This window comes from Plasmodium gonderi (assembly GCF_002157705.1).
Source record: "Plasmodium gonderi DNA, contig: Chr05, whole genome shotgun sequence".
NCBI classification, from domain to species: domain Eukaryota; phylum Apicomplexa; class Aconoidasida; order Haemosporida; family Plasmodiidae; genus Plasmodium; species Plasmodium gonderi.
Genome location: NW_021628930.1, coordinates 641,447 through 663,011, shown reverse-complemented (window position 1 = coordinate 663,011; position 21,565 = coordinate 641,447). Strand labels below are relative to the sequence as shown.

At 33.2% G+C, this 21,565-nt stretch overlaps 6 protein-coding genes across 6 annotated transcripts; 3 read left to right on the top strand and 3 right to left on the bottom strand.

Annotated features, from left to right (window-relative positions):
• Positions 1–861: 861 nt before the first annotated feature.
• On the top strand, positions 862–2,925 carry PGO_051580 (dihydrolipoamide dehydrogenase; the record flags this gene model as incomplete). Its single annotated transcript, XM_028686536.1, has 1 exon — positions 862–2,925. The coding sequence occupies one exon, from the start codon at positions 862–864 to the stop codon at positions 2,923–2,925; it is 2,064 nt and encodes a 687-aa protein (XP_028542337.1).
• Positions 2,926–3,619: 694 nt separating this feature from the next.
• PGO_051570 (WD domain, G-beta repeat domain containing protein) lies at positions 3,620–5,383 on the bottom strand (the record flags this gene model as incomplete). Its single annotated transcript, XM_028686535.1, has 1 exon — positions 3,620–5,383. The coding sequence occupies one exon, from the start codon at positions 5,381–5,383 to the stop codon at positions 3,620–3,622; it is 1,764 nt and encodes a 587-aa protein (XP_028542336.1).
• A 1,187-nt stretch (positions 5,384–6,570) lies between these two features.
• On the top strand, positions 6,571–7,929 carry PGO_051560 (phosphopantothenoylcysteine decarboxylase; the record flags this gene model as incomplete). The annotated part of the gene is made up of 4 exons (XM_028686534.1): positions 6,571–6,894; positions 7,068–7,193; positions 7,443–7,485; positions 7,820–7,929. The coding sequence occupies 4 exons, from the start codon at positions 6,571–6,573 to the stop codon at positions 7,927–7,929; spliced, it is 603 nt and encodes a 200-aa protein (XP_028542335.1).
• A 923-nt stretch (positions 7,930–8,852) lies between these two features.
• On the bottom strand, positions 8,853–9,485 carry PGO_051550 (vacuolar protein sorting-associated protein 2; the record flags this gene model as incomplete). The annotated part of the gene is made up of 1 exon (XM_028686533.1): positions 8,853–9,485. One exon carries the CDS (start codon positions 9,483–9,485, stop codon positions 8,853–8,855), a length of 633 nt encoding a protein of 210 aa, XP_028542334.1.
• A 2,320-nt stretch (positions 9,486–11,805) lies between these two features.
• PGO_051540 (hypothetical protein, conserved) lies at positions 11,806–16,371 on the bottom strand (the record flags this gene model as incomplete). The annotated part of the gene is made up of 10 exons (XM_028686532.1): positions 11,806–13,703; positions 13,946–13,970; positions 14,147–14,203; positions 14,348–14,394; positions 14,537–14,600; positions 14,810–14,841; positions 15,125–15,253; positions 15,481–15,697; positions 15,929–16,039; positions 16,246–16,371. 10 exons carry the CDS (start codon positions 16,369–16,371, stop codon positions 11,806–11,808), a joined length of 2,706 nt encoding a protein of 901 aa, XP_028542333.1.
• A 2,516-nt stretch (positions 16,372–18,887) lies between these two features.
• Positions 18,888–20,306, top strand: PGO_051530 (hypothetical protein, conserved; the record flags this gene model as incomplete). Its single annotated transcript, XM_028686531.1, has 3 exons — positions 18,888–19,434; positions 19,688–19,851; positions 20,289–20,306. The coding sequence occupies 3 exons, from the start codon at positions 18,888–18,890 to the stop codon at positions 20,304–20,306; spliced, it is 729 nt and encodes a 242-aa protein (XP_028542332.1).
• Positions 20,307–21,565: the final 1,259 nt, after the last annotated feature.

Below are 21,565 nucleotides of genomic sequence, written 5' to 3'. Positions count from 1 at the left end.
AAATTTATGAACTGGGAGTCTAACGGACATGTGAATGTAACTGTGTACAGGTGATCATAGTTACAATTGTCACTGTCGATTGGGACCTTGTTTCCGTTTTTCCTTTTTTGTTTTAAATTAAAAATAAAATAAATGACTGAAAAATAAATGACTGAATAAATACACGAATGAATAAATACACAAATGAATAAATACGCGAATGAATAAATACACGAATGAATAAATACACGAATGAATAAATAAATATGCGAAATATCACACAAACGAATCGAATGAGATGAACATACGTAGTGGTTCATCTGTTAAACATGCACATATATGTACACCACGTTTGATAGAGAACATCCTCGCATCCCATCTTCTCTGTTCTACTTGCTCCCCTATTTGTAACCCAAAGTTTGACTTCTCCTTTTCATCATAAATTTTGAGAAAATGAACAAATCATTACAGAGAAGTTGGTTTATTTCATACTTTTTGCGGAATTATTTAATCAGCAACACACTTTCTTCATAAGGTTAATTTTTTTTTTTTTTTTTTTTTTTTTTTTCTGTGGAGTGTGTGCCTCTGTATCCTCTTGAAGTTCTGCATGCTCATGTGAAATGATACAAGTTGCATGGTCAAATGTGTGGCATGTCCCTTTGTGTGAAGCATATATATATATATATTTTTTTTTTTTTTTTTTTTTTGTTAAGTTAGGTTATTTGTGGTTATCTCCCTTTTTCACATTTTTGGTTGGTTGGAACATCGTAATTTTTGCACAACATTCTCGTTTCGTTCTGCTTCTCTCCCACTCCTGTCCCTTTTTCCTTGTGTGTCTCATCCTCTTCTCAATTTCAGCACCACAGAACTACTCTGCACCAAATGAGCCCACATACATCAGTGAAGCAAAAATCTTTCTGCACATGTGCAGGTATTTTCGTGTGGCTAAGCTACTTCCTCATCCTGGTTAATCGAAATCGAGGAGTAAAGCATCATTCCCACGGTAGAAAGGAAGTTATACGACTAGTAGGAATTTCAAATAATAACGAGACATTTCATGACTTACATCCAAGATGGATGATGATTACATATTCTCCATTTGGAAATAGAAAAAATAATCTATTCATCAAATCAAAGAATACACCTAGATCAGTTTCCCCAAGTGAAGTAAGAATTAATCGAAAAATATTCCAAGTAAGAGAGAATGCACAAGGGGAAACTATGATGACATTAGAGAGAAGACCATATGATGTTGGAATTTTGGGATGTGGTGTAGGAGGGCATGCTGCTGCCATAAATGCAATGGAAAGCGGATTAAAAGTTTTACTTTTCACAGGAGAGGAAAATGACATTGGAGGTACATGTGTTAATGTTGGATGCATACCAAGTAAATCACTTCTATACGCAACGAATAAATATAGAGAATTAAAAAATATGGCAAAATTGTATAATTATGGCATTTACAGTAATTTGTTTTCCCAAAAAGGGAAGAAAAATAATTCACCATCTGAAAGCAACCAGTTAGTAGCTGATAGTGTTCAGATTGATATAGGAAAATTAAAAGAATACACACAAAGTGTTATTAACAAATTAAGAGGCGGAATTATGCACGGATTGAAAACTTTCAAATTTTCTAAAAATTCTGAACATGTTCAGGTAATTCATGAAAATGGGTATATAATTGATAAAAATACTATAAAAGCAGAAAAAAGCAGAAATGAATACAAAGTTAGAAATATAATCATAGCAACGGGATCAGTCCCAAATGTTTCTCACAATGTAGAAATAGATCAAAAAAGTGTTTTTACCAGTGATCAAGCAGTTAAATTGGAAGGGTTACAGAATTATATGGGCATAATCGGAATGGGTATAATAGGTCTTGAATTTTCAGATATATATACAGCCCTTGGTTCAGAAATAATCTCATTTGAACACTCTGCACAGTTCCTTCCAATGCTCGATAATGACGTGGCTACGTATTTTGATAAGGTTTTTATCAAGACCAAACCTATGCAAATGCACTTAAATGCACGTATTCAATATGTGAAGTCATCTCGACCCAACAAACCTGTAGTAATCGGGTACACTGAAGGGGACACGAAAAAAGTTGCTGACAACGGTGCAAATACAGGTGTCGATTACAGCCCCGAGAACAGTGTAAAGGGGATCCCTATTAAAGAAACTTATGTAGATAGCTGCCTAATTGCCACGGGCAGAAAAGCAAACACAGAAAATATTGGACTAGAAAAAATGAAAATTCAAACGAATAGAGGTTATGTACAGGTAGATACACATCTACGAGCGAAAAAAGAAAATGAAGAAGTTTACAATAATATATTTTGCATAGGGGATGCAAACGGTATGCAGATGTTAGCACACACAGCAGCGCATCAAGCGTTAAGGGTTATCGATTATATAAAAGAAAATAGGAACGAAGAGGAAAAAGAAAAAAACAAAAGCATAATAGATTCTCAAAACAAATGGATGAATAAACCAATTATATATAAAAACATCCCATCCGTGTGTTACACAAATCCAGAATTGGCATTTGTCGGATTAACAGAAAAAGAAGCAAAACAGTTATACCACCCTGACAACATAGGAACAGAAATAACATACTACAAGGCAAATTCAAAAATACTTTGTGAAAATAATAGTATCGAATCTATCAATGTTCATAAAAATAATTTATATAACAAAGGAAAGTATAACACTATAGATAACACAAGTGGAATGGTAAAAATTATTTATAAAAACGATACAAAAGAAATTCTTGGTGTCTTCATAGTTGGTAATTATGCCTCCATTATTATTCACGAAGGAGTACTTGCTATAAACATGGGCCTCTCTGTGTATGACTTGGCTTACATGGTACATTCTCACCCTACCGTTAGTGAGGTTCTCGACACAGCTTTCAAGTCTATCGCTCAGGTTCGTACTCATTAGTGGTTTGCAGTTGTGTTGTTGGTAGTGGCAGCGATGGGGTGCACCCTTTGATAGTACCCAAACTCAATAATGATTGAACTGTATAGCATGCAAACCAAAAAACAGCCTTTTCCATCCCATCTTCAAATTTGTGCACCCACTAAATTTGTTCGTTCCCCTCGGTCGTATACATATGTACGTGCATGCACGTGCGTTATCTGCCTTATTTTACGTATGCTTCGTCCAAGCTGCATTTTATTTGATCTTGTTTTATTTTGTTTTATTTTGTTTGATCTTGTTTGATCTTGTTTTATTTTGTTTGATCTTGTTTGATCTTGTTTGATCTTGTTTGATCTTGTTTGATCTTGTTTGATCTTGTTTGATCTTGCTTGATTCTGTTTGATCTTGTTTGATCTTGCTTGATTATGTTTGATTTTTACGCTGCGTGTATAACTTCCGAATGCACATCTGAACAACAGCAAGACTAGAAAACACATTCCGTGGTTTCTGAACTACACGGAAAATCCCTTCTCCTTAAAAGTACATTTGTATGGGTTCTAGGACAGGATAAAATATTCCTACGCAGAAAATGTTTGAAGGTGGCACAAATCATAGTCGTAGAAAGTTGGGTTCCAAATATTCAGCAAAAAAGTAAGCTTCAGCTAACAAATTGGAGGGATGCTGCACGCTTCTCCTCCCGTTGCCTCGTACGGAATCATGAAATGTTGCACGGCTTGAAAATGTTGAAATTGTCACTTGACGTGGAAACAACAACCCCTGGGTAGTGGGGGTGGAACTTGGCATCTGTGATAAAATTTTGGTTTAAGTGTTCAAATAGGAGTTGATCTGGATATTTGGAAAGTGAATGTTCTAACGACTCTGTTTCCACTGAGAGATCCCAAATGGAAATGGAATTATCAGCACTACTGGCTAGTAATACATAGGGATCATTGAAATGCCAAGAAACGGAAGAAATCGGTTGTTTGTGAAATTTCAACTGGGCTACAGAATTTGCAAAATTTCTAATGTCCCAAATTTTAACTATGGAATCATCGCCTCCTGAAGCTAGTAGGAACTCTAAATTTTCATTCCACGCAATGACATTAACGTCACTTTCATGTGCATCTGGTATGTAGATTTCACAGGAGTTATTGTTTACGTGCTTTTTGTTGCCATAACTTTTTAGATTCCTTACATCTAAGATTCTAACACTCTTGTCAGATGAACACATGGCGAACACGTTTCCCAGCCCATTCCCCTTCTTGTTCCATTGCACATCTTCGATGCTGTATTTTTTTGCCTTCTCTCGTTTGTCGCCCTTGCTCTTGCCCCTGCTGCTGCTGTTGCTGCCCTTTTCGATTCCGTCCCTGCATCTATCATTATCGATTCCGTCCCTGCATTTATCATTATCGATTCCGTCCCTGCATCTATCATTATCGATTCCGTCCCTGCATTTATCATTATCGATTCCGTCCCTGCATCTATCATTATCGATTCCATCCCTGCATCTATCATTATCTATTCTGTCCTTGCTTCTATCATTATCGATTCCGTCCCTGCATCTATCATTATCGATTCCGTCCCTGCATCTATCATTATCGATTCCGTCCTTGCTACTCCCTATGGGGCCCTCGTTGTGGTGGCTAGAGACGTGTGTCCCCTCGAAGTTTATGTGTTCATAGATCCACTTCTCACAGTTGTCTGGAATCCATAAAAATAAATTTCCATCATTATCTCCCGTTAACAGTTTTGCAGCATGAATAGGGTTCCAGTCCAGACTGAACCCTTCATTTGTATGCTTCTGAAATATGTGCACAGGAGGTTTGGTTACTTCTTCATTGTAAGGTTGTTCCTCCAGATTTCTCATTTCATCTGAAATTTCGTAGATGTAAACATTACTATCATCACACCAGGAAGCGATGAGAGAATTAATTTTTTTGCAAGTCTTTATTCTATTTATACCACCATATTTATGTCTTATGGCTTTACATATCACACGTTCTTTGTTTTTGCCAACTTGGATTAGAGGAGGATCTCTTTGTTTTTCTGCATCAGACATTCCACTTGCGGATTCTTTTCTCAACTTTTCTGCATCTGACATTCCACTTGCGGATTCTTTTCTCAACTTTTCTGCATCTCTCCCTTTCTCATTCTCATCTGAGTCAGATTCAACGGAGCTATCTGTTGCATAACCATTATTTTCCTTCAGTGTATTCAAGTTATCCCATCTTATAACATAAATTTCATTTAAGTTTGCTTGTGCAGCTTGTGTCCCTGCGATGCAATTAATTTGTAGAGGGTAGGTCAAAGTTGTTCTATGGCTTCCTTTCTTTTCATTATTACTATTTCTAGGTTTTTCTAAAATGTTATGATTATGATCTGATTTGGAATGAATAAAATCAAATGATAAACAAGGCCATGGAGTAACTGGGCTGAAGAACATATCATATGCTTTTTCTTCAATATCTAGTTCTGCCATTTTGTGACAACTATTGCAATGGAATGAAAAAAAAAACAAAGTGCAGTTTTGCTACACGTCAGGCAACGTGTGACTATATCTACCGAAGTTATCACAAAAAAATGGAACCCCCTCCCCACCCTTTTTTTTCTACTTCTAAGTTAGATATATTGTCTTATCAAAAAAAAATAAAATGATCTATTGAGAGAGTTCTGGAAGGATGAATATTTTCCTACCACGTTTTTTTTTTTTTTTTAATGGAACATTTATTACCTTTTGTGCATATGTAACATAGGAATATATCATCACCCAACATTTAGTCAAAACTCAGAATTGGTAAAAACAGATAATATATATATTTTTTTTTATCGCATTGCAAAGGAGGAAAGCATATCATACAGAGGTAAAAAAAAAAGTGGAGAATTTTTTTTTTTTTTATTCTCCTAAAAAAAAAAAAAAAAAAAAAAAAAAAAAAAAAAAGGCATTATAGATTTTCCCCACTTTTTACCTTTTGACATGGCACAAAATTACTTGTCCCAAAACTTGGAACATGTTCTTCTCTCCAATACTTCTGTTTTGTTTTGTTTTTTTTTTTTTATGGAGAAATTATTGCTGCTCATATATCGGGGCGCCTTTCTCCTTCTCTTCCGTTGTCGCTACTTGTGAGGGAGAGGATTGGAATCTATAACCTCACTACTGCCATCGTGCATTGCAACATAAAATTTTATACCCCATACGGAAGAAGAAGCGGATTGATTGGTTAGGAGGATGAGATATAAAATAAAGTGATATCAAAAAAAAAAAAAAAAAAAAGAAATACATATAATGTAACATTTTTACATATTCAAACGTGCATGTATTAACCTTTGCATAAAAAACGATGAACAGTTGAATATAAGAACAAGAACGTGTATCGTTTTTCTTTTTTCTTTTTTCGGGTATCACTTCATTTTATATCTCTTCCAATTTAACACTTTTGTGTAACATTCCCAAATTCCTCTGAAGCGACATCTCTCCCAGATTTTTTCTCTAAGAAGATACAAACATGTGAATATTAAATCGGTATCATACTATACCCTCCCTGTGCACAAGTATACCACACTCGAATATATACACTACAAAAAGCACCCTACTTTTTCTCACCACGTGTGATTCTATGAAACAGTAGTAGAAGCAGCACTAACACTGGGTGATGCAGAGGAAACATGATGAACATCCTCTTGGGTATCAGTGCAAGTGTGGCAGCGATAAAAATTGGAGAAGTTATTAACAGATTAAAAGAAAGCTGTGCTGAGAATAACATACATTTTGAAATAAAATTTGTGGCAACGAATTTGGCATTTGAGAATTTTTTAAAAAAGGTTGACTTCAAGGAAAATGTTCTTCTTGATAAACATGAATGGATGTGGGAGAAAAAAGGAGACGATATTTTACATGTTCAGTTGAGGAAATGGGCTGACATGTTTATCATCTGTCCGTTAGATGCAAATACATTGGCTTCTATGGCTTCGGGGGCGTGTCCCAATCTGTTGGTTAGTGCAAAAAAGAAAAAAAAAATCGCCAAAATTATCAACAGAACGAGAGAGAAAACACAGGCACAGAATATTATGGACAGCGTCACACAGACAAACGTCCAGACAAACACGGTAGCCAAACCACTCATCATACATTTTAAAGTGTCCTATTTTTTTCTTCACCTCCACAGACGTGTATTTGTCGATGCTGGGACTTCAGTAAGATCCTTTTGGTTTTTCCATGCATGAACACATACATGTATAACCATCCCATAACGAGAACCCACTTGGAAAAAATTTCATCTTGGGGTGTGCAGGTGCGATATCTTAAAATATATAAAAAAACGGAAGATAGAGATGGAGGGAGAAAAAGAAAAAAAAAAAAAAAAAAACTACACAAACTTGGCATTAAAAAGGATCTCTTCAGATCTGTCATCCCTGGTTTACCCGTTCATGCTTTGCACTACTTTTGATACCATATATGTATGTATATATATGTATATAGTAAGAACTCTACACATAGCACTTCATGTAGCAACGAAACTGTATCCAACATTTTCCTGCAGATTGTAGAACCATTTGAAAAACTTCTCGCTTGTGGAGATTATGGTAAAAGGACTTTTGTACATATCACTCTTTTATTTAAGAAAGAAAACACACTTGTCACATTTTACACATCAGTAGTTCGTTACTTCTATACTTAAAAAAGGAATAAAAAAAAAAAAAAAAAAAAAAAAAAAAAAAAAAAAAAAAAAAAAAAAAAAAATATATCCTACTTAAAAAAAAAAAAAAAAAAAAAAAAAAAAAAAAAAAAAAAAAAAAAAAAAAAAAAAAAAAAACATTATCTCCTATCTTAAATGTATTCCCAGTTATGCAAAAGGTTTACAACACGAGGTCTTCATTTTTTTTTTTTTTTTTTTTTTTTTTTTCCTTTTTTTTCAAGGAATTGGAGCTCTTCCCGATATAGAGACAGTAGTTAAAGAGATAATAAAATATGTAAAAATTTATGAACAAGGCAAGATAAAAAAAACAAACACGGAAGCAAACAAATGAGTAGAATGAAAAACACGTGATATGTTACATAATGTTTATTAATACAAACAGACTTTGCTAAGATATAGGAGATCATTAAAAATGCACATTTTCATTTTGGAGAAATTCTCGCTCTAACTTCATAGCAAAATATCACTTCCTGTGTCTAAAAATTGTTCACACGTTGTTGCAGAGTTGTACTGTTACTTTATTGCACTGTTGCTTTATTGATTTATTGCACTGTTGCTTTATTGATTTATTGCACTGTTGCTTTATTGATTTATTGCACTGTTGCTTTATTGATTTATTGCACTGTTGCTTTATTGATTTATTGCACCGTTGCTTTATTGATTTATTGCACCGTTGCTTTATTGATTTATTGCACCGTTGCTTTATTGATTTATTGCACCGTTGCTTTATTGATTTATTGCACTGTTACTTTATTGCACTGTTGCTTTATTGTGTGTTTTTTTTTTTTTGTCTGAGGGGGACGGAAGACCAAATCACAACCTGACGTGGAATTGGCAATAAATGCATAAATACAACTTTTCAAAAATTATTCATAAAAGCTGCTGCTAAGTATAACTTATCACTTTTTTCTCTATCGTTCGCAAAATAAAAAAAAAAAAAAAAGAAAGAAAAAAGGGACAAAATTTATCCAACTTGGATTTCGCTTCTTTTGCATTATTCCTTTGTTGAAACTTTGAAAAAAAAAAAAAAAAATAAAAATAATAAAACAAGGATAATATATTGTAGTGATATTCATTTAATTGTATGTCTAGCATTTTATTAATGAGTAAAAAAAAAAAAAAAAAAAAAAAAAAAAAATCAATTTTCCAATGAATGTGTGCCAGAGAAATACTTTCCAAGTTGTAAAACTTTTGGGTTTTTTTTTTTTTTTTTTTTCTTGTCCCATTTGTCCATTTAATTGTTTTCTTCTATGTTCACGTTTTCCTCAAATTGTTAATGCGTGTTTCCAAGTCTGATATGGCAACATTTTCTGATTCCACTTTGGGAATACCATCTACAACAGTGGGAATGTCGTCTAATTTGTTATTCATTTGAACTCCAAGTCCCTCAAGAACTTTCATAACAATCTCATCTTCTTCTGCAACCATTTCTGAATCATAATCGAAGGTTTCAAATAAATCATCTAACATATCTTCCTTTAGGGATACTTGATCATTTTCTTTCTGAAATTCTTGTATGGAATTATTAAGATTTGTTAATTTAATATAACCATTAACTCTTTTAATAATTCTATTTATTTCTTTGAGACTATGTCCAAGCTGTTCAGACGACTTAACACTTTGTAATTTGATCTTCATAGAAAATAAATGTGATTTTATTTTATTATATTTTGTTATCGTCTTTTTTATATTTACATAATCTTTTGCTAATGTCCTTACTAATGCAAGATCATTTTTTTTTGCATTTATTTTTATATTCTTTTCTATTTTATTCTTTTCATTATTCAGTTTAAATATCTCTCTTTCTAGTTCTCGAACTGATCTATTAAGATTTCTCTTTTCTTCTCTTAGGCATTCTTCTAGATTCTTAGAAAAATAGCCACCCATGATTTTTTTTTTTTTTTTCGTCCCAATTGAGGGTTTAACAAGATTTTCCCTCCTCTTGGTGTTGAATTCCCAAGGAAATGTTGAGAAATGTTGAGAAACGTTGAGAGTTGTGTTACATGTGCAAGAGCCACTTCTTCATGTGTATCCTACACAAAAGCACAAGCAAAGGCGCAAGCACACGTACAAACACGAGTGAGATTCTTTTCCTCTCCAACTTTTTTAATTCTACAAGCGGTACAAGATCAACTTAGGCACATACGTAAGTTCATTCAAAATTGTATCACCTCTGATTGGAAATTCAAGTTGGACAACTATGTGTTAACAGGCTGTATGAGTCGATGGGACTTGTGCTGCTTCGTTCACTTTATTTTGCTGCTTCGTTCCGTTGCGTTATTTCAATTAGATATGGGTTACCCCTCCCCTCCTCTCAGGAATGTATGAACATAGGCTGATAAAATTTTGTAATTCACTTTTTGTATCCCAGTTTGGTCAAAGTCAACAATGAATCTGGCATTTAGTGACAAGCATTTCGCTTCCGTGTTGTGGAAGACATAAAAGGAGAAGACGTAAGGGGGAAAATATATTAATACCTTTCCTGATTTTTTCCTTTTTTTTTTTTTCCTTTTTTTTTTTTCCTTTTTTTTTTTTCCTTTTTTTTTTTTCCTTTTTTTTTTTTTTTTCTTTCCCTTATCGACTTATTGATTTTCCATTTATTGTGGAAATTTCCACCAACTTGTTTTTTCCAGTGAAGCGCGAAAAGGTCTATTCTGGAGGGAGGATATATGAGAAGCATACTTTTTTTCTTTTCTTTTCTTCTTCTTTTTCTTCATTTCTTTTCTTTTTTTTCCTTTTTTTTTTTTTTTTTTTCTTTTTTCGGTTTTTAAAAAAAATTAATATTTTTTTTTCTTTTTTTTTTTTTTTTTTTTTTTTTTTTTTTTTTTTTTTTTTTTTTTTTTCTTTTTTCGGTTTTTAAAAAAAATCAAAAGTAAACATATTTGTCCGAGCATTTTCTAGAGTAATTACTCGCTTGCTTACTAAATTTTTTTTTTTTTTTTTTTTTTATTTTTAATCAGATATTAACTAAAATTATGTTTGAAGCCTTTTTTATTGAAAAAAACATACCTTTGTTTGTATTGTAAAAGATTAAATATAAATTTTTGTGGAACTTTGTACATTCGAGTAGAAACACTCCATTCGTGTTCTCTGCTATCTTGTACTATAGTTTTTTTTTTTTTTTTTTTAAAAAAAAAATAAAAAAAAAAATGGCAATTTAATTTTTCCTTTCTTGCACCCCTATACCACATTCGGTGTAAAAACAGAAGAACTAAAGCGTGAGCCAAACCTTTCCAGACTTGGCTTGAGAGAGAAATGTCACAATTGCTATTGATGTGACGCTGGAGGAGGTTCCTTCACATTGATGATATGGCGTCGTTGTCACGATGCTTCCGTCACGATGCTTCCCTCTTTTTTGTGGATCATAAGATGAGAAGAATGTCTCTCCCCCCACGTGCCTCTCCCTGTGTAGACATTGCAAAAATGTGTTTTCTCTCCTTTAGGGTGAAATTGTTGTGGGGAAAAAGACCGCACAGATATATAGTTCCATATCGAGGAAAAAAAAAAAAAAAAAAAACAATCCATAGATTGAGTACGCAGTTAGGTGATCGGACCGATTGGCGAATAAGCAGGTGGCACCTTCAAAGTAGTGTTTACAAAGGTTGCTACTTTTTAAAAAAAGAAAAAAAAGGTTCAGCCGTTTAAAAGGCCATTAGCTGGTTGTCTGCTTGTCTGTTTGGCTAGTTGTCTGCTTATCTGTTTGGCTAGTTGTCTGCTTGTCTGTTTGGCTAGTTGTCTGCTTATCTGTTTGGCTAGTTGTCTGCTTGTCTGTTTGGCTAGTTGTCTGCTTCTTTGGTTGTCTAGCTGACGAGGGGGGATACAGCTGCGCAGATAGACACATATATAGCCCGTATTCACCCCTGGGTTTCTAATTACTCAAGATTCTCGTTTATTATTCTGTTGGTGAAGGAAGAGGATGTGAAACCACAAGGGACCAAACCGGATGAGACATGTTTCCACCTCTTTGGCGATGCAGGCATATGTCACCACACACACGTATTCTCTGCACATGTCAATACCCATTAAAGATCAAGCAAGTCGTCGGGGGTGCGTAGTGTCTGTGTGCGGTTTTGTTTTTCGTCTTCTTCATCTTCTTCATCTTCTTCATCTTCTTCTTCTTCTTCCTCGGTTTGATTTCCACTCGGGCGTGGTAGAACTATATTGGCAGCTCCTCTCTGCAGGCGCACATCTATTTTGGGCGCGTCTTTTAGTGGGTGTTGTGGGGTCTATTTTGATAGCTCCTTTCACTGCTGGATGGTGCAGATGCGGAGGAGGAACAGGTAGAAGCTGAAATTTCCCCTTCTGCTTCTGATTCTTCCACTTCTGCATCTGCCTCTTCCGCTTCTGCATCTGAATCTGCTTCTTCCTTTTCTTCGTCCCTTGGGCGACGCTCCACCTTCCGTGGGCCCTCCTTTCTGCTTCTACTTGCATCGGTTGGTTTACCTCGTCCAATGTGGATATCTCTCTTTTTTTTATGGTTTATGCACCCCTCGAGTTTATGGTTTCTTTCATGCTGAATTTCCTTATCGTGTGTCTTTTCCTTCCTCTCCATCTCCCTCTCATACTTTTTCTGGTGGCGTATCAACTTCTTGTACCTCCTGCGTCGAAGCTCTTCCTTCTGCCTGTGAAGCATGTCCCGTTTTGCTTTTCTAATTTTTTTGTTCTTTTGATTTTTTCTCTTTTTTTTCTTTTTTTCAATGTACAGCTGATCAATTAACTGATGATCCTTGAGAAAAATCGCCTTTATTTTGCGAAAAATTCTGTAAATCTTTCGACAAACATATACACACATTTTAATCATTCGTTTTGTCATTTGTTTGAAAAATCGACCAGCGTCCTGAATTTTCCAGATGATTAACATCCTTATTGTTCTCAGTTTGTGGAACCACTGTCTTTTAATTATGAATCCATTAAACATATGCATACTTGGAATTACAAAAATGATACAAAGGATAAGGAAAAGTAAGAGGAAAATAAAATTTACGGTCATTTTTGAATTCTCTAGATAATTCAAGAGCTTTGGATTATGCATGCACCCCCGGTATCCCCACCCCTCTCCTTCAAAATGTTCAACATTTTTGGAGAGTTCAAAATGTTGGAGAAGTTCAAGTCGCTTCATATGTTCTTGGAAAATTCTCTTTGGGACATCATCAAACGAGAGAGGTGCATCAAAAATTATTTTCCCATGACTTTTACCCTCCACTTTATCATTATTTTGTATTAAGAATTGAAAATATTGTTCTTTTTCTTTTCTCTGTCCTGAGAGATCCGATGAAATTTCCCTCCGGATGTTTGCATTCTGGTTTTGTCGCACCTCATCACTTTGTTCTGATTCTAAGAGTTCTCTGTCACGACTCACGACAACTCTACATGGGGTCACAAGAAGATCTACAACAGGTTTAAACTTTATCAGAGCTGTCTTTTCTTCCTTGGCGTGTAATAAAAAAGATTTTTTTACCCTTGATGCATCTTTAACAATCTTCTTTTCACAATTAATCGAAACGGTTACCTTTTTATTAACATCTTCTGCATTCCATATACTTATATACACAGTGCAATAGGGGTCTAACTCATTTTTAAAGTCGTAGCAATTTCTCAGCATGTGAATAAACGATACAGATTCTCCTTCTACTTCTCCTGCTTCACCTGCTTCTCCTGCTTGTGTTATTTTTAAGCCTTCACCATTGTGTGATCTTATTACTACAAAATTGTGCGTTCGCTTTTCTAGACCCATGTAGTACTCCCCTTCCAACTTTTCCACAGTTGCCTCAGCTGCTACTTCATTGTGTAGTCCACTGTGTGCGATAGCATGTTGTGCATCGTTTGAGTCCTTTTGCTTGGATTGGCCTCTTGGATCCATTAAATAAGACCTCTTAACCATGAAAAAAAAATAGTTGTGAAGTAGCAGCTTCTCCCTCTCTAAGTGTCTCTCCAAGTTCACAAAGTGAGAAAGTTGTTTATTTAAGCAATGGTTTTTTCCATATTGACAGAACACCCTTTTCATTTCCCATATCAAAGGATATCCAGTTATCTTGTTACATTTTTTTCCTTTTTCGTCTACGTCATCCGGTTTCACGATAACAGCATTTTCCAGTATTCCATCGTCTGAGGTGGGAAGAAATGGAAAGAAGTGAGAAGAAGTGGAAAGAAGTGGAAAGAAGTGGGAAGAAGTGGAACGAAGTGGGAAGAAATGGGAAGAAGTGGGAAGAAGTGGGAAGAAATGGGAAGAAGTGGGAAGAAATGGGAAGAAGAGTGCCTGCCCCAACAAACACATCTACAACTTTTTTTATTTTTTTTTTTGCAATTATTTGGAAAATTCAAAAAAAAAAAAAAAAAAAAGCGAAAACCTATGAATGAATCCTCCAGCAGCACCTACAAATGGAGCGTGTACCATGAAAAATATATAAAAGTTTTATAAATTAATAATAAAAGGTGATAACCAAGTGAAACAACAGTTGTCAACATAACAACGTGTTCTGCCTTTGCAAATAGGTTCAAATATTTTTTTTTTTTTTTTTTGATGTGTTATTTTTATTCCTTATTATTACTTTTCTTTTGAAAACATCAGAATCAAGAAAAAGATAGTTGCCTTCAATGGAATCTCCCTAAGATGATATTGAAGAGAAATTTTTATTTTTATTTTTTCACGTGGGTGCAGAAATACTTCTATATGTCTTCTTTGATTATCTTTATCAAATCGATGATAGAACTTTTTTTTTTTTTTTTTCCTTAAAATTGGGGACACTTACTCTAAGAGTCCTCTCCGCGTGAAATTTCAAATGCACGTTAAATATTTCTGAAAATTTGGTTTCAGTTTGGTTTCAATTTGGTGTGGTTTTTTTTGTCGTCCGAGCGCAACTAAAGGTTTTTTTTTTTTTTTTTTTTTTTTCCAATAATTGTTGCAACTCTTTATTATTATTTTTCCCTCAGTTTCAAACCATCATCCACTTGGCTCTTCGAGGGATCCAGGAGATAAGTTTTTCGCTCCAGTGCTGACTTATCCTGAGTAAGTGAAAAGAAAAAAGACAAGAGTCTTTTAACTGATATGTCTTTTTTATTCATTATTTATTATTATTATTATTATTTATTATTTATTTTTTTTGTTTTTGTTTTTACTTTTATTTATTTATTTTTTTTTTATTTCCTATGTCTCACTCGGATTCCATATTTGGCCTCTACAAGCAACATTTTCTATACTTCTCCGAGCTTACGTTTCTCTTTATGAAAAATTCATCATTCAGGTCTTTACAAAAAAAAAAAAAAAAAATGTTGAATTGTTGAATTGTTGAATTGTTGAATTGTTGAATTGTTGAATTGTTGAATTGTTAAATTGTTGAACTGCTGAACTGCTGAACTGCTGAACTGCTGAACTGCTGAACTGCTGAACTGCTGAACTGCTGAACTGCTGAATTGCTGAATTGCTGAACTGCTGAATTGCTGAACTGCTAAACTGCTGAATTGCTGAACTGCTAAACTGCCAAACGGTGGCTATCTCCACAATGCTACAAAATGATTAATGTCCTCACCGAATTGTTGAAAAGTGACATTTAACATGAAGAAGTTGGAATTATGTTGTACGAAAAATCCGTGGTATTTTTTTTTTTTTTTTCTTAAGCAAGTCAGAGTGAGAAGAATTCTCTCTTCTCCGTCTGTAGCTAAAAAAAAAAAAAAAGAGAAAAAAAAAAAAAAAAAATAGAGAGAAAGGAAGGATAGCGGCAAGAAAACGAGGGAACAAATGGGTACTAGTAAGGTGAGGTGGAAACATTCCTCCCATTATTATAATTTCGTCTGAGTGGATACATCTACATGATCATGTGACTAATCCTTGACAACTTTTTTAAGACTAAAGAGAGTAGTATCACCCGAGTCGAAAAACACTAACTCCTCTTACGACAAAGAATCTTTTCCATTTTGTACTTCAAGTGCGAATATAATGGAAAGACATGGTGGGGGCTACAATAGCAACAGAAACAAATCTGTTGACTTTCCTCATGTTCATAGAGTTTTTTTTTTTTTAAACAGAATTCGTTTAAATTTTCATTTTTTATTTCCTTTTTCTTATATGATATAATTTTCTCAAAATATTTCAAGGGGGTTTCCTTTAAAAAATGGGTGGGTGATGTAACAATGATGAGATTTCTTCGCATGTATATAGAGTATAATTTTTTTTTTTTTTTTTTTGTGACATTTTGAGGAATTATCTTTTTCTATACAAATGCATATGCCTTTTGAACATGTGAATGTGTAACTTTGTAAAAATCATTCTTCGTCTATCTGACGAGTCGTAATTTTTTTTTTTTTTTTTTAAATTGGTTATCCTTAGAACTAACGTAAACATATTTTATGGGATAAATGACAGTGGTTTTGTAAATCTCTTCAACGTATAAAAAGAAACTTTTATATGCTGATTCATCATCCCTTCGAATTACATATCTTTGTTTCTGTCATGTGGGAGAGAAAAAGAAAGGGAGTTGTGAAGTGTTGGTAGAAGATTGGAAGTTTCAACTTAAAAGTAACCTATGCTACACACAGCAAAAGCACTGCATTTTGTTGTATCGCTTTTGCTTTCATTTTTGTTCCATCTTGCTCGTTTTTGCTCGTTTTTGCTCATCTTTGCTCATTTTTTGTTAATTTTTTCTTTGGAGACATTTTTAAAATATAAAGAGTAAGTATTATCTCTGCCATTTGACTTGGAATTGTTAGTAGCTCGATAAATTCCCAGGTGCAGAAAAAAAAAAAAAAAGACAAGGATGGGTATGTTTAGTCTTTCCATGTGTACGTATATTCTTGTTAAAAAAAAAAAAATAATAATAATAAATAGTTTCCTTTATTTTAGTTTCCTTTAGTTTAGGTGATTTGTTAACTTTTCATTTTTTTTTTTTTTTTTTTTTTTTTCTCTCTTTTTCTTTTCAGTCCCCTCTGTAATTAATATTAAAACGGGAACCCTCCCTACACACATGCAAGCAAAAAAAGGAAAATGTAACAAAATGCATATAACAGAGTAGTTAAAGATGCAATCCAAACAGCATATAAACCTTAACTTGTCATGCTCAATGGTATTTTTTTTTTTTTTTTTTTCAGCTTCTTTTCTCTCATAGAGAAGTGACTATTTGTCAAAAGAGTCAACCATGGGATCATCTTCTCATTCTTTATAACACGTTTGAATCCGAAAAAAAAAGAAGAAAAAAAAAAATTCCCAGAAACAGCCAAAAAAGGGGAGAAAATTTGAATAAAAAAAAAAAAAAAAAAAAAAAAAAAAATTATGCACTGTTCATAAAATTTCCCATTTTTTTTTTTTTTTTTTTTTTTTTTTTGGCTTGTTTGTATTTTTTACACTTTTGCACACATATGAGTGTACATGTGACTACGATTGAATACTGACATATGTCCATCACCCATTCATATCCCATTTATCTATGTGCATTGAATTACTCTTCAGAGATAAATAATTAAGACTCCTTACTTTTTCTCATAAGTATCCGAGCATATATTTGTTTTTCACACATTTTCGCATTTGCGACATAAACCAGACATATACCTTTTTCCCATTTTTGCCTGAACGCTAGATAAATGCATGTAACCGTTGATAGAATAACACAGAATGGAGCAGAAAAAGAAGAAGAAACGTAAAACAAAGAGAAAAAAAAAAAATAACATGAATAAAAATAAATATAGTATTCCTTTTTTTTTCTTTCACTTTTGAATCAGTGTACGGATTCAATCACCAAAGAACTTGTCTTTTCATTTTGCACGCCCCCTTGCTACATTAACGCCATTGAAAAAAAATGAAACACTTATCGTCCTATATTATGCAATGGTGTACAAGTGGTGTGGAAGTAGGGTGGAAGTCTTATTTAGAATCTCTCCGAATGCAAACGCCAAGGAAGGAGGCAGTGGGGTGGAACAACGACCACTCTTCTGCCCTATATACATTCACTTTTGTCATAAACTGGATATAATAATAATAAAATAAAGCGGAAATTGCAGGAATGCATGCAGAATTAATAGTTACCACCCTCACGAACACATATCCCATTCTGTCATCATTTCCCTCTTATCCTGAATGATGATGAGGAAGTACAACGAAATGTGTTAAATGGTGGTTGGAAGCAGTGTCACCTTTTGTATGTGAAACTTTTCACAAGAGAATATGTATATCTATATGTGTAAAGAAGTTCAATATATTTTACTCTTTTTCTTGTATTTTCCCTCATAAACGTTACAATTATAGGTATGACAACTTTAGCAATCATAAGAAAAAAAAAAAAAAAGAAAGAAAGAAAAAAAAAAATAAAATAAATAAAATAAAGAAAAAAAAAAAATAAAATAAAATAAATTACAAACCTTTTAAAATTTAAAAAGAGCGCAGAGGAAGTCTTTTCTTCGTTCCTGAATTTACACTTCCATTTTATGTTCTGTCGTGAGGTAATGAACCCAACATAGTACCGATACTTTTTTTTTTTTTTTTTTGTTAAAAGTTGAGGGGAAAAAGTGCAAAAATACGTACTGCGCCAGCACAATGTAGTAGCACTAGGGGGGAAACGAAAAAGGTATATTGTAGCTCAATCAAAAAGGCAAAAACAAATCGACGTCACTCAACATTTTGGAAAAATAAAACAAAAATGTTTTTTTTTTTTTTTTTTTTTTTTTTTTTTCCCTTAAATTTACATGCATTAAGTATGGGTGAAATATCAATATGTGTCCCTTTTAATGGAAATTAATTTTTTTTTTTTTGAATGTGTTTTATGACATACCGATTATTTTCCCTACCTGGTCAAATCCTTGGCCAAATGAGTTAGTCAGTCATCTGAGCTCTTCGTAAATTTCTCCTGAAAAAAAAACAAAAAAAAATATCCCCGTGAAGGAGACTTAACGTACGATACATATGAGTGCACACACATGAGGGGTTTGACTGTGAAGAAGCTAAGCCACACAAAAGTTGAACAAACGTTGGGAGAACTGAAAAGTGCCAAAGGAAGAAAACCAAGTTGAGTGGACACAGCAGCCAAAAAACCTTTGAAAGCAAAGCAGTGTTGTCCACCAAGTATGTGCAACAGGGTCAGCAACTTTTTCCTATTTTGAAATATAAGGGAATTTCCATTACACTCTGAGCACCACGTAGATTTCCTTCGTCTCTTTGTCCTCTTGAGATTTTCTCTCCCCAAGCAGAAATATTTATATATATATATATAAGTATATACATTTTTTTCATCTTCGCTCAGAAGAACTCACGAAAGAATTCACACCCCCTTTTTTTCCCTTTTTGGTGAAAATTCTTTATGTAGGATGATGTGTAGAGGTTTACGGAAAGTTTTGCTCGAACAGCAGGTTAGGAAAAAGATTTCATACGTTGATATAAGGGAATATGCAAACAGTAGAAATTTATTCTTTTGCACAAATGAGTATAATAAGAAGAGTATTGGTATCCAGTGTAATTGGCTTAATAGTGGTTTCATTGTGTGTGACAGGAAATATATAACGAGATATTGGGCGGAAAGTACAAAGAAGAAAATTCACGATTCGAAAATTAATGAATGGAGAGAACAATTCCCAATTTTGAATGAATATGATGATAAAGATTTGACAATATGGAGAGAAGCTTTTAACAAAATGGATAAAGATAAAGACAATTTTATTTCACATGCAGATTTACAAAAAAGCGATTGGAGTTTGGAAAAATATAATTTGTTCCAAAATTATGATATGGATAAGAATAATTTGATTGACTTTGGTGAGTATATACAAGCAATCATTGACATTGATACTCAATATTTTAAAAATTTTTTTCAAGGCTTTAGCAAAATAGACATTGAATTGGAGTTCCAGAAATATGCCAGTAAGATCTACATTATTAATAAAGGGTGTATGTGTGTGTGAGATATCTCCATCAGTGCTTTTTTTTTTTTTTTTTCCCATGCCAAAAGGGGACTGTTCTATCCAATCCTTTTACATTTGTCTTTTCTATATGCTATCTTTGTCTGATTGTACTTGGTGTCACACACTACCCCAACGATGAACCGTGTGCATAATACACACACACATACATACACACACGCACGTGCGCTCCCCTTCACCACTTCACTTCTCAGTAACCGAAAAAGAGGAAAACAAAAAAGTCATCCCCTTAACGAAATTAATGCAAATGTTGAAGGATAAGGAATTCACATGCGTAACTGAAACGGATTCATTGAAGTTGTTCAACGCAATGGATTTAAACAAAGATGGCGCACTGGACTTTGAAGATTTTCTTGGGGTATGCACAAAAAAAGGAAAAAACAGAAAAGACGTACCTTTTGGAAATAACATTCCAACTAATTTTATAAATTCACATATAAAAAAATATCTCTCCCCGTTTTGTTGTTGGGAAAAAAACTCCCACCCTCCACTTTCTCGTCTTCGCCACCTTGTTGTATCAGCGCTGGGAGGGCACAAAAAAAAAAATAAAATAATAAAATGAAAAGAAAAGAAATAAAAAGAAAAGAAATAAAAAGAAAAGAAATAAAATGAAAAGAAATAAAATGAAAAGAAATAAAATGAAAAGAAATAAAATGAAAAGAAATAAAATAAAATGATGCATCATAACAGCTTTCATAAAGTGATAACTTATTTTTGCGCCATTGTTCTACGTCCAACAGACAATGCACTTAATTCTCTCTCTCATACACACACACACGGTCTCCCCTTCTTCAGTGGCTTGGGAAAAAGTAACACCTCCAAATTTAGGAAAAGAAAAGAAGAAGTTTGGGGCAGATATGTATAGAATGTCTTCTTTTTTACATGCACATGTACAGGAAATCTTTTTGATAAAATAAGCTCACAAGGGGAATTTAAAAAATAATGGAATTACTAGTATTTCCTTTTTTTTTTTTTTTTTTTTTTCTACATATATGTTTACATTTTATGTGTACTATTTCCTTCATTTGACATATACATATAGACATACATACATATATATATATATATATATATATATATATATATGTATTATCGTCCGTCTTTTTTTTTTTTTTTTTCTTTTTTTTTCGGAATGTGAAAAGACGTAATTCAAGAAAAAATTAATTCTAAACTCATTTGTGCTATCTGAAGTGTTACAGTTTTGTAGACTTAAAAATTTCCTCTGTACCATTTCTTTTTATAGTGTATAAAAGTAGCTCTTTTATTTAAGTTATTTTCATCTTGAAGAAAAAGAAAAAAAAAAATTATGACCACGAAAGGTAACATGACATTTTTTCCTATTGCAACAATTTGTAGCTATTTGAAAAAAAAATTATTGCTGTTCAGGAAGTTCTATACTGCTAACTATTGCTTGAAATAAAAAAATTTCATGTTCCACGTTCTGATCGGATGGCGTGTAACAAACGCATAACAAACGCGTAATAAATATGTAACAAAAGTGTAAAAAATATGTAACAAATTATCCCTTCCACCTCCATGAAGGATAACGAGGGATCATACATGATGTTTTATGTCTAAATGTATATACAAGTAGTAAGGATGTAACCTTTTGCCAAGGTGGTTGTAAGCAGACAACTGATTTGGTATTTCTGTTCATGCTTTTTTTTTTTTTTTTTTTTTTTTTTTGGATAATTTAAAATGGTGTGCAAAAAAAAAAAAAAAAAAAAATAGCTTTACTGTAAGTATCTCACCATCATTTCCCTTGTTAATACAGCATTTATACACATGAAAATTTCCCATTTTGTGCAGACTTAAACCGATGCAACTTGAAAAATAAGTGATTCTTCCCATCTCAAACCTCGCAGAACGTTTGCTTTTCTACTTATCATTACTTAGAATTTTCAAATGCTACAACAATAATAAAAGAAAAATTATGAACAGGTCATAAAAAAAAAAAAAAAAAAAAAAAAAAAAAAAAAGGGAAAAAAAAAAAAAAAAAAAAAAAAAAAAGTAACCTGTGCTCACGTTTAAGATTATAGAGATTCACACCTTTTTTTTTTTTTCTTCCTTTT